Here is a 12,232-nt window from a genome sequence, read left to right as displayed (position 1 = left end):
AAAAAAATTGCCAATGACTGGCTTGCTCCAGCTAGAATTTTAAATTGATAAAATAAAATAAATAAATAATAATTCTGAAATCACAGAAGTTTAAAAGATATTTCGCTCTAGAAATGATGTTTTTTTCTTTCATTTTTTGAAAGAACACCATAATTTTTAGAGAACATGATAAAAACTTTTTATATTTTTATAAAATAAGACTCCGAGAAGGGATTTTGTTACAAATTCGAATATTCCGAACGCCATGAAATTGGGAGGGGAATTCCATTCTAAAAATTAAATTTTTCGGCGACCTAAATTCATGATTTTTTTAGAAAATAGTTCAAATCATGACAAATTTTGTTCAATTTTGTTGACTTTCCAGGATACTCTGTCAAGAGCACTAACAAGCCATAATAAATTCTAAATTTTTCTAAAAAGGCCCTTTGTCTCTTTGGTAAATGAAGCTGAATCTTAATTTAACAAAATGCAAGAAAATTCTTCTCTTTTTTCCTTCCAGTTTCATAAGTCAAGCTAAGATAAGATTATTTTAAATATTTATAATAAAAAAAAATCTTTCTTTATCCCTAAGCAATGAAATAGGGGCAAGTTTTGTTAGTTATTTTATATTTTTTAAATTAAGAAAATATTCTAGCATATTGTTTAGGAAAAAAAATATTAAAATCAAAATTTGCTTCTACTTTCAAACCGCAAATGTGGATTAATACTTTTACCTAAAACAGATTGCATCTTTAATAACAAAACACTTAAGAATTCTATTTATCAGAAATTGAAATCTTATAAAATATTATAATTAAAGTAGTGAACTTTATAAAGTAGTATAACTTTATAAACACACGTGCGTAATCTAAATGAATAATTTCTTATTTTATTTGTTTTAATTTAAAATTTTTTGTTTAAACAAATGCTGCACGTAGGTTATTTTAAACAAAATTATTTTACGTATTTTTGCTTGAGTAGAACGTTTAAAATTGAGGGACTCAGGTTTTAGGACAACATTAACGTCGATAACGGCCACATAGCGTAAGTGGTGATTTAAAAATTGTCTGTTAGAAAATTGAAATTTTTTGATAGGAATTACAACTGTAAATTCGTTCAACACTTTTGCTTCGAAAATGCACCCCATTTTCTTATTTTTATATTAAAAAGTTGGAATTATTACGAATGTTTTATAATGTTGAGAAAATTTTTTGATTTGTTTCTAGTTTATTTCTTAAAATTTTCTAGTTTGTTTCCTAATTTTTTTCCCCTTCAGAAATGAACCTTGTAATGTTTACCATACTTCAAAAAATGCTTGAAAAGAAATGTCTAACATCATTGATATTAAGTTTTTTTTTAAATCTTTTTAAACTTGAAAAAAAATATGGCTTTAGTTAAAAATGTTACAACTAGCCTCTGGAGCAAAATGTCCTAATTTCGTCCCATAGCCTGGTGCAAATGTGGTTACAAACCCTACTTTATTCAAAGGTAATATTTTCAAATTAAAGTGTAATTCTCTCTCTTTCATATAATTCTCAAAGATATATTTAACAAATTACCAAAAATTTCATAAGATAACATTTAAAAGCAGAAAAACACTGAAAGTTTTTATTGCTAACATAACTGTAATGTATCTATTTATTTTTTTGGATCAAAAATGTTCTCCTGAGCATGACGTAGTGAGAAAGAAGTTTTTGAGAGGGCACACGTTTTTTATTGATTTATTAGTTAGAAATTTGTGGGAGATGACGGAATCTGTAATGTATTTAGGGCACATTGTGAAACCTTGAAAAATCTAAATTATGTTTGATTTTTTTTTAAATTTTTAGTTTTCGTATCTACTCACCTAAAAAATCAAGTTCAAAAAGTTTCAGTAAAATTGAAGAATATTTAGAGGTCACTCAAATCATTTGAATTTTTCTAATACGGATCATCTAATATTTACTACTTTTGCCGAAAATTTATTGGATATCTAGAACTGTTCGTATACTTTAAGTCCATCTATTTTCAAAACAATCTATCATTCTTTAGCCAACTTATACCTTAAACCAACTAACCGGTAACACTTTGTTTTTGTTTAAATTTGATAAATGTGCCAACCTTTAAAGAAATATGCTGCATTACCAATAAATATGTTACTTTAGAGAAATTTCAATGATTCGAGCAGCCCACGAAATATTCTCCAAATTTGCCTGCTTGATCTTGATTTTTTAGGTAAGTAGACAAGTTTAATCAACAAAGACACAAAAACTTACTTTTTGTTTGCCTATAAAACTAAACAACTGTAATACGAAAAAACTATTACATTCCAACAAGAGTCATAAAAAAAAGCACACACACAAATTCAAAGAATATGTTATGTTAAAATATTTTTTTTTTTAATTTAATACATTACCACATTAGGAAAATTTCAAAAATGTACTTAAAATTATTTGGTAAAAAAAGTTTTATAAAAAAAACATTATTAATAGCGTAAAATGGTACAATAATTTGAGAAAAAAATAGGTTTAAAATTATAATAACAGTGGTAGTAATAACAGGAAAAAAACAGGCTGGCAAACTTACATAAATATTTGCTCAGTCAGATGGCAGTTCTGTGAAACAAATTTATTACATAAGCTACAAAAAAGCGGTTTTTCACCTGCATGAAAATGCTTGCGTTTAGCCAAGTATTATGAGAGAAACTTATGTTACATGTACGTTAAGAATTAGATTTCTCTACAGTATGAATATGGCTATGCCTAGTCAGAGAGCGTTTGTGTGAAAAACTTTTATTACATACATTACAGGAAAAAGATTTCTTTCCAGTATGAACATGGCTGTGCTTAGTCAGATCACCACGATGTGAAAAACTTTTATTACATACATTACAAGAAAAAGGTTTCTCACCAGTATGAACACGGGTGTGCCTTATCAGATCATCACGATGTGATAAAGTTTTATTACATATACTACAAGAAAAAGGTTTCTCACCAGTATGAACATGGCTGTGCCTTATCAGATCACCACTTTGTGAAAAAGTTTTATTACATATACTACAAGAAAAAGGTTTCTCACCAGTATGAGAGCGACAGTGCTTAATCAGATCACCATGACGTGAAAAAGTCTTATTACACACACTACAAGAAAAAGGTTTCTCACCAGTATGAACACGGCTGTGCCTAATCAGATCACCACTTTGTGAAAAAGTCTTATTACATATACTACAAGAAAAAGGTTTCTTACCAGTATGAATACGGCTGTGCCTAATCAGATCCCTATGATATGAAAAAGACTTATTACATATACTACAAGAAAAAGGCTTTTCACCAGTATGAACACGACTGTGCTGAATCAGATTAGAATGACGTAAAAAACTCCCATTACATAAGACACAAGAGTAAGGTTTCTCACCAGTATGAGTGAGACTGTGGTTATTTAGATGTTCTTTCAGTAAAAAACTCTTATTACATATACTACAAGAATACGGTTTCTCACCAGTATGAAGAAGCTTGTGCCTAGCCAGATTAGTATTACGTGAAAAACTCTTATCACATATACTACAACAAAAAGGTTTCTCACCAGTATGAACATGACTGTGCCTAATCAGACCACTATGATATGAAAAAGTCTTATTACATATACTACAAGAATAAGGTTTAACACCCGTGTGAACACGACTGTGCCTTGCCAGACTGGAAGAGCTTGTAAAACAAGCATTGCATATACTACAAGAATAAGGTTTCTCAATAGTATGAACAAGTCTGTGAGCATCTAAATCTTGCTTCTGCCAAAAACGCTTAGTACATACTTTAGAAGAAGAAGGTTTTTCAGCAGCATGAACTTCAAGCGTAAGTAAGTTGTTGCTCATTGAGATAGATATTTTTCCACTTTGTATTATTTGTATGTAGCAAAATACACTTATTACACTTTCACTTGAATTGAAATTTTTGAGAATGTTTCTCTGTTGAATGAATGATGGAAATACTCATGGATGCAGAAGGATCTGAAAGCAAAAAGAAAAAGAAATGCAAAGTTCGGAAAAAGCTCTGAGAGCACATTTTTAATTAATGAATAATAATAAATTTAATTGCATATCATAAAACATGTTTATTAACTAAATTTTGAAACAAGTTGCATAGAACGGCATATTGAATGATAGGAATACTATCGGCACATAGATTTTTGAAAAGAATTTAATTTTGAATATTTGGCCTATTGTAACTTGTGATCAGAGAGAACGACAAAAAGAAATAGTTTTTTAATATATTCCAAAATGAAAAATGAGAAAAAATGAAAGCTGTTTTGCTAATTTAAAAAAAAATTCTTTTTAATGATTTGTCATGACAATGAGTTTTAATTGCTACCGATTTCTAAGCTGAAAAATCCAATAACTTTGAACAAAAAATTTCAATGAGTATGTTTAACGTTGGCTACCAAAAAAATATCTTCACGATTAAAAAATTATAAATCTAAAAAAAAAAGACGAAAAAAAATATAAATTAAATAAAATTTAAGTAATCTTGTGTGAAATGCTTTTTTACAATTGGGTATGAAAAAAACACAACTACTTCGATTTAGTAGGAACAACATATGACGCAATGCTAAACGAATGGAATTTAGTTGTTGTTTATTTAGTTATTGTTATTAGTAGTTGTTGTTATTTGTTTTAGTTGTTGTTGTTTATTCAGTTGTATTTAGTTTCAATAACTTTTCTTATTAATGCAATAAAATCTGGCGAGCAGCTATTTAAACGATCGAACACTTCGTTTGTTTATTTGTGGCTTGAAGTTAGGCTCGCAGAAAATGCCGTTCATGGGTTAAATTTAGTAGGAACAACACAACCTGTGACGTAGGCTATATTATACCCAATTTCATCTTTGATTATTTTCGCGCCTCTTTTGGATATCACTTTGATTACTACTCCACCTTCTTTAATTCATCTAATACCTATGACACCATATTAGATACATAATATGTGCTTTAAGAGATTTTTCCGTCTCTTCTGGAGTACAAACAACGGTCGGACGCTGTAGGAGGACCCCACTTTAGGAGCTCCATCTTGCATGTTACTCTTTGCAATTTTCGAATAGTATTTCTGCGCTTTTCTGAATTAATTGTTTGAAGGCGATCTGCGCTTCATCTTGTGCTTTCGTGTAGGCCCACGACCTCATTTTGCCTGTTAACAAGACCGTTATACGTGAGGACATTTTTTTGTTACCTCATTCAGTTTCGGAACTTCCAATTTTTTATTTAAATTCTCCCTAATAAAGTTTAGAAAACGTTCATTTAGCTCTTCTGATGTCATCGACCATTCTTTCTGTGGCAATTCAGTGGACACATCGAAATCCTCCGGAATAGAATCCTTTTTCTCACTATCACTCATGTGTCAGCTTCTGTCTTAAAGCTCAAAATGATTTCAAGGAGGTTTGTTAATTAGCGCTATAGTCAGCACAATTCTGCTGTCTTCTGTTCTGCGTTAGCCACCTGATGGACTGGTGTTACACCCGCATACTACGTTGAGATGCAGAGAAGGATATTGTTTGATGGTTAATAATGGTATTTAGTAGACGTTTTAAGAATTGTCCAATAATATATGAAAAATCCTGATTTTTTCATTGTATTTCATCGCTGATGAGATTTAAAATGATTTCAATATTATCTGAGTTTCGTTCATTTCGGGATTTTGTCCCAAATCATGCTCGCTAATCTTGTTGTGAAATGCGAGTTTTCTACTGAGGATTTTTTTCCGAAGAGTAACCATCTACGGTAATTCGAAGCAAGATGACAGATAATACAAGATAAAATCCCGATTTCTCCGAAATTCATTCATTGTCAGATATTTCATCGATAATAAGATTTAAAAGGATTTCTATGTTATATGAGTTTCGCCATTTCGGAATTTTGTCAAGAACACGACTGACTCGGCAAATCTTGCTTGCGAAGTTTCTGAATCAGGTTCTTCCTTCAAAACGCAAATCAACTGACATCATTGGAAGATATAACCGTCCAGCTAAAATCCAGATATTGACGATGGCGAATTGTTCCTAGTTGTCGAATATTTTGTCTGTGTTGAGATTTTGATTTAGATGGATTTCATTATTCAACTTCTTAGTCGGAGCAACTTAGCAATGCAAATCTTGGTGTGCGAGGCAGGGCCCGATTAACCTCTGAAAATAGGGGAAGCATAATAGGATTTTGGGGGCCCCCTAACTTGGGCAAAATAAACTTTTGATATTTTTCGCCCATAAACAATACATTTTAAAGAGACGAGAACCATGTGAAAACTATTAGAACCTTAGAAAGGAATACAGAGATCCTATGCAATCATGTTGGACCCTTCTTTACGAGCTTTATAGTAGCAAAAACATGTTAACAAAATTTAAATATTTCACTAAATTAAATTATAAAATTACTTGTTGTTATACGAAAGGTTCTTTGCAAGATTAGTCTCTTATTTTACGCCAATTTGTTTACTAGCGGCAAAACAACACAATATTCTAATTCAGCATAAATTATTGCTACTGCACCAGAAAAATCATACCAAATAATTTTCAAACATGAAACAAAAATATTTTTTGTACTGATAGATATTTAAAAGTCTTGTGTGTTTAGTTCAACAATAAAAAGCAGAGTAAAATTAAATTGAGCACGCATGATAGAGAAGAAAGATTTTAAAAAAAATAAGAAAACTCATAGGTTACCATTACATAGGCTTTTTTCTCGCTTTCAAATTCGCAAAATCTTCAATAATATCTGCAAATTGTAACCTATTTGTAATATCACTCTCTATTGCTAAAAGGGCTAAACCACTTAATTTATTATTTGAAAGAGTTGATCTCAACCGATTTTTTATTCTTTTCAATGCAGAAAATGAACGTTCATTAGTGCAGTGCAAAAATAAGAAATTGGGCCCCTAATTTCAGTCATTTGGGGGCCCCCTAGAATTTTACAGGGGAAGCACTTGCTTCCTGTGCCTTTTCGGTAATCAGGCCCTGGTGCGAGGTGCGTTTTCAGATTCCTGTCCTTAATATATTAAAATATCAATTATTTAAGAAAACAAATATTATAACAATAAGTTTTTATTTCGGAACCAAGGAAGGTTTGAGCCCACGACCTCTTGCACATGAGCCGAACACCCTACCAACCAGGTTATCCCAGTTATTTTGATATTAGTTAACTTCCACAAAAACTTACTATTTCATCAATCAATTGTACAACGATTTCACTAAAAAAAAATCACTTTTCAAATACGAATTTTCCACTGAAAAACCCCTTCTCTTGTATTATCATTTCCGAGACACATTCTAAAATTTAAAAAATTTTAGTGACCTTAATTAATTTTTACTTAGCTGATCATGTGTCATAAAATTTAGACATTAATTCTTTGAATTATATTGATTCTTAATTAGAGTTTTAAGTAATTTTTTAAAGGAAGTGATGAACTTATATAAGTCTTCTTTAATGAATTAATACATTTTAAGTGAAAAAATGATCGTGCCGATGATGCAACTGATTTTTTTACTTTAGAAATATTTGGAAAATGGTTACAAATAAGAGTAACTATTAATTGTATACTTTATTAAGCGAAATATCTTATTTGAATTGGTAAATTCTGTTCAAATAATAAAATTTATTAAATAATTTTATTTTTTCGATTGTTTAAAGGTATTTTCCTACAATTGAAGTTTTTTTCCCCCCCGAGGAGATTTAATGATTATTAATTCGATAGTAGATAGATTTAATAGATAGATTATTAATTCGAGGCAGAAATGTTTCTCATTGCTTTTCCTTGATGAGGCATGCCATGCCACAGCAGTTTTTAAAAACAAGATGAACTTTGCACACGAATTTTCCTAAATAAATATTCGAAATTATAAACTAAACAATACTAATTACAAATGAAATCATAGCAAAATTTATTATTAAAGGAACTATTACCTCTAATTTATATTCCGATAAATCATCATAATATAAAGGAAATATTTTTTTTATAGATATATTTAATAAATTTACTTCAAGCTATTGTTGTTTCAGTTATAATAGAATTATTGTCACAAAATATCATTTTTTTTTTTTTAAACTCTCGGTCGGAATCATTTGTTTAAAAAGCAATGAGAGGAATTCAACTTAAAATTTTAGTTTGGTTTAATAGTTTTGAAACTCAATATTTTTAATCAACTTTTAAAATTGCTTCACCAACTCCAAATGAAACTAAACATTAATTTTAAAAAAGTTAATTTGTTAACGACCCTTAAGTTAATAGTTTTTTAAAATTATGATAATTGAATTATTGAATCCATAATAAATTGTACATGGATCAAATCATATCTTTGGAACAATAAATCATCAACAACTCATGCTTCTTATCCACTAACAAAATTTGACTTTCTCTGTGGAAATATATATATATGCGATTCTCAATTCACCTTCAAAAAAGTTCCCGTTTCAAAAATAAAATATTCTTTTTGTTTTCAATACTATTTTTTTTTCTTCAAGAGTCCTAAAAATTCTGAAACAGCAAATCGAGTTGACACTCAATCGAATCGACATTTTAATTATTTTCCTCAATTTGTGGATGGTTGCCGAAAGAGGAACATGCATGCTTAGAGTAATCGTGTGATCTTGATTATTTTGAATGGATGGTGTTTTCAATATAAATGTAAACAATAACAATTTCGAGCTCAATACCAGCTCTAGCTCCGGTTAGAAAGTTTGCAACTGCTTACTACAGCTTGTTCTGTGAGGCTATATTTTAAAACGGATAATTGTTTCCAATTAAAGAAGTAAATTAGATAATTTCTGAGCTCAAATCTGCCGTAATTCTTATGAGTTTGAAGTGAAAATTTGTTTTAGTTATTTATAGATATATTGTTAAAAAAAGGTGACATGTTGCAAGATTTTGAATAACTCGCTTTTTTGGCATATTTCCATTTGTTTATTACTGTTTGCAAGCTGTGCACCATCTTACGTTAGTGTTAGCACCTTTAGCATTGTAAACAGAAGTAATAAGTAATCAAATACCACGTTTGCAAAAATCTCAAAACACAATGATCACTTTGTGAGACAAATGGCTTTAAAATGCACCGGAAACGGTAACTAGGAAAAATAGGCGGTATGGAGCTTGCTGCTTTGCCTAGTGTAGAAAACACCATCCATAGTCTATAACTAAAAACTCCCAAAAATCAAATCAGCAGGTTCAAAATTGGCCTGAAATTTTTAAAATCATAACTTAATAGCTTAAAATGAAATCAACTTCACGGGACTCAAAATGAGGTGGGGATTGCTTATGACGACAGAATCAACTTCCTGGGTAGACGGAATTAGCCCAACTAAAGCTTGTCACAGGGTGTTGTTTACAAAACAGTTTTATTTTTATCTCACTCTCTCTTTTTTCTTTTTTGCCAAAATTGTGTTAACTTTTTAATACAATGCAGAGATAGAAAGATATTTGGTTCGAAAATTGATATTTTTTATTCAAAAATAACAATTTTGTCTTCTATAGAAGTAAACTGGTTCTATGTATAGTATTGTTTCGAAATTTTTCACCTAATGGTTTTTTCCAGGTAGGAAATAAAAATATTTAGGATTTAAATTTTCACTAGAGATGCAAATAATTCTTAATCGCTTATTTATTTAATTTTAGTTTTTTTTTTAAACCTTTTCTCTTGAAAAAGTACAAAAAATAAATAATCATTTATATCTAATAAATTTTTTTATGTGTAATGTTGAATTTTTTCAAAGTAATAAACTGGATGCGAAATTTGTATTTTGAATATATTTGCAAGATGCATTTCGCAAAATAAAATTCATACTAAATTTACAAAAAACTATAAAAACACAATAACAAATTGTCTCCGTGTATAGAAAAGTTAAAGCGTAATACAAATAAACTACTATTTTTTCTTGAAAAATTATAAAGAAGCATGATATTTTAATTTTCCTTTTTTGCAATTTAAATATTGTTAAAATTGCTAATTTTGTTTCAAAATTTGCTTTTTCAGTGACAATGAATGAATTATAAGTTTTTTTTTTTTATGATTCAAAATTTACAGAAACGAGTTTAAAACAGATATTATCGGCAACGCTCGTACACGCCACCTGGGAAGAAGACCGGTTCCATGCCTTTGGCCCTTCCCTCTCCTCCTCTTTTCAGTTGTACAGGAATGCACTACGATATTTTTTCCTTTTCTTAATATTTTTCGTATTTAACTGTCAAAAATATCTAATTTTTAAAATTTCCATGACGCTTTCTTTTAGAACTATGTCTAATGTAGTTTTCAGTTCCATATAGTTTCCTAACTTAAAAGATTTTAATCTATTTGAAAATCAAGAGAACAGCTAACGTACTTCCTTCTTCTATGACTCTCCATACACTAATGGTGAAATCATTCGAAATGTTGCCATAGGTAGAGAACTGTGCTCAGCGCCTCCTGTAGCCCATTTCAATCGCCAATAATAATTTAAGATGCTATTTTCTTCTTTTTTTTTAATTAAATATTTCTCTCCCTTTTGAGAAAACTTTTCGTTGGTGCCCTTAGAAAAATAAATAAATTTATGAATGACAAAAAAAAAAGTTTCAAACTACTTTCCTAATTTATACTTTTTTTCCAATAACTTTCGAAGAGAATTATTTTTACTAAAAACATACAATGAAGTATGAATCGTTTTAAAAATGCCATGCTGGTTTGATCGCAGACAGAGGCAATGAGAATGTATAAGATTTTAAATTAAAAGTTTTTAAGGAAATAACGTTTAAAAAAATTTTTTTCAAAAAATTTCTCTTATTTTTTTAGTTTTAAAATACTTCATTTAATTACTATTAGAAGATATGCAAATGATTTTAAGTACCATCCATTTTTATTTGAATTCCTTTCATACTTTAACGCCGCCCAACTACACAAAAATAAAATTAATTAATTTTTACTCCAAAAATTCGGTTTCAATAAAATAAAAAAACAAAAAAACTTATGTTTTAGATAACGAAGTTAAACCAGAACAAAACAAAATAGGTGGTTTAAACAGGGTTCCAACTCAATTTCCGAAAAAAAAAAAAAATTCCCTGACTTTTCCAAGTAAATTTCAATGAAAATTGAGACCATATTTTCATCAGAAGACTTTGATTCTTTTATTTTTTTGTGAAATATAAGATTTTCTGTCTAAAACAATATTATTTTTTGAGGATAGGAACATTTTACTATAAAAAAATAATTGTAATAGATGTAAGAATTATTTAATTCTATCTCAGTAACTGATTACTAACAATTCCGAGACTGGTTATTTTCCAGGCATGATATAGGAATATTCCAGGTTTTTGTCAAAATATTGCAACTTTCCCTGATTTTTGGAGTTGAAATAAAATTCCCTGACAATTTCAGGTTTTCCCTGCTCTCCCTGACCAGTGGGAACCCTGTTTAAAGAACAAAAATTATTATTAAAAAAGAATAACCTATACAGGGCTACCCTTTATAACTAAATTCCTTTCATTTCAAAGAATAAAAAGAAAAAAAGGCATTTCATAAAAAAAAAAAAGATCATTTCGGAAGCAAGGATTTATTCAGCAAAATGAATAAATCCTTGAGAGAAGCTTACTCAAAAGCAAAATATTAAGAACTGTAAAACGGTCTTTGTAACAAAATAATAAAGTTTCAGATAGTTGACGATTCCACCCCCCCCCCACTCGTTTTGATCATCACGTTTGATGGCTTTGAACCAATCCTATCAATTTTTCGTCTTTCGGTACATTAAAAAAAATTGTATATGTTGTAAATGCTGTTACAACGTGATATAAAACAATACTTGTTGAGAGTGCTTGGAGTTATTTTTGAGAATTTTTATCAATGTTCTACGAAAGACGGTATGCGATTTCACTGTATCAGAAGGTGATGGGAGACTCATTGGTTCTATATTCTGACGTCATCATCCGAGATGGGAAAACTGAGTGTTAGGGGGCGTGGCTAATCGAGCAATTTTAAATATTCATTACAAAATAACTTAATGTTGTTGTTGTTAATTTACGTCGCACTAGAGCTGCACAATGGGCTATTGGCGACGACAAAATAACATAACTGAAATAGGTGTCAATTGTCATAAAAAGGTTTGAATTTCATTTTAGAAAATAAAATAAATACCACGCAGGTTCCTCGTTGCATCTTAGTAAGTGAAAATTTGATAAGGAGATCAAAAGATAGTCAGCCATTACGTTTTCTAAATGACGCACTGTACATATATATAATTATACAAAAATATAATCACGCAGCAGTGATATAAGATT

The 12,232-nt window shown here is 29.7% G+C and overlaps 1 protein-coding gene across 1 annotated transcript in view; it reads right to left on the bottom strand.

Moving 5' to 3' along the window:
• The window catches only part of LOC147804352 (uncharacterized), a 45,287-nt gene that overhangs the window by 24,958 nt on the left and 8,097 nt on the right, over nucleotides 1–12,232 (bottom strand). Inside the window, exons 3-4 of the mRNA XM_087151542.1 lie at nucleotides 2,683–3,964; nucleotides 708–713 (exon numbers count right to left, since the gene is read on the bottom strand). Coding sequence (XP_087007668.1) covers nucleotides 708–713; nucleotides 2,683–3,829 — 1,153 coding nt within the window. The 5' untranslated portion in view covers nucleotides 3,830–3,964. The remainder of the gene's footprint in view (nucleotides 1–707; nucleotides 714–2,682; nucleotides 3,965–12,232) is intronic.

Source organism: Parasteatoda tepidariorum, chromosome 9 (genome assembly GCF_982258835.1).
Source record: "Parasteatoda tepidariorum strain Cologne lab strain chromosome 9, Ptep-v5.0, whole genome shotgun sequence".
Classification (NCBI taxonomy): Eukaryota; Metazoa; Arthropoda; class Arachnida; order Araneae; family Theridiidae; genus Parasteatoda; species Parasteatoda tepidariorum.
The sequence above is the reverse complement of the archived record's forward strand: the minus strand, read 5'-3'. Positions and strand labels throughout refer to the sequence as shown.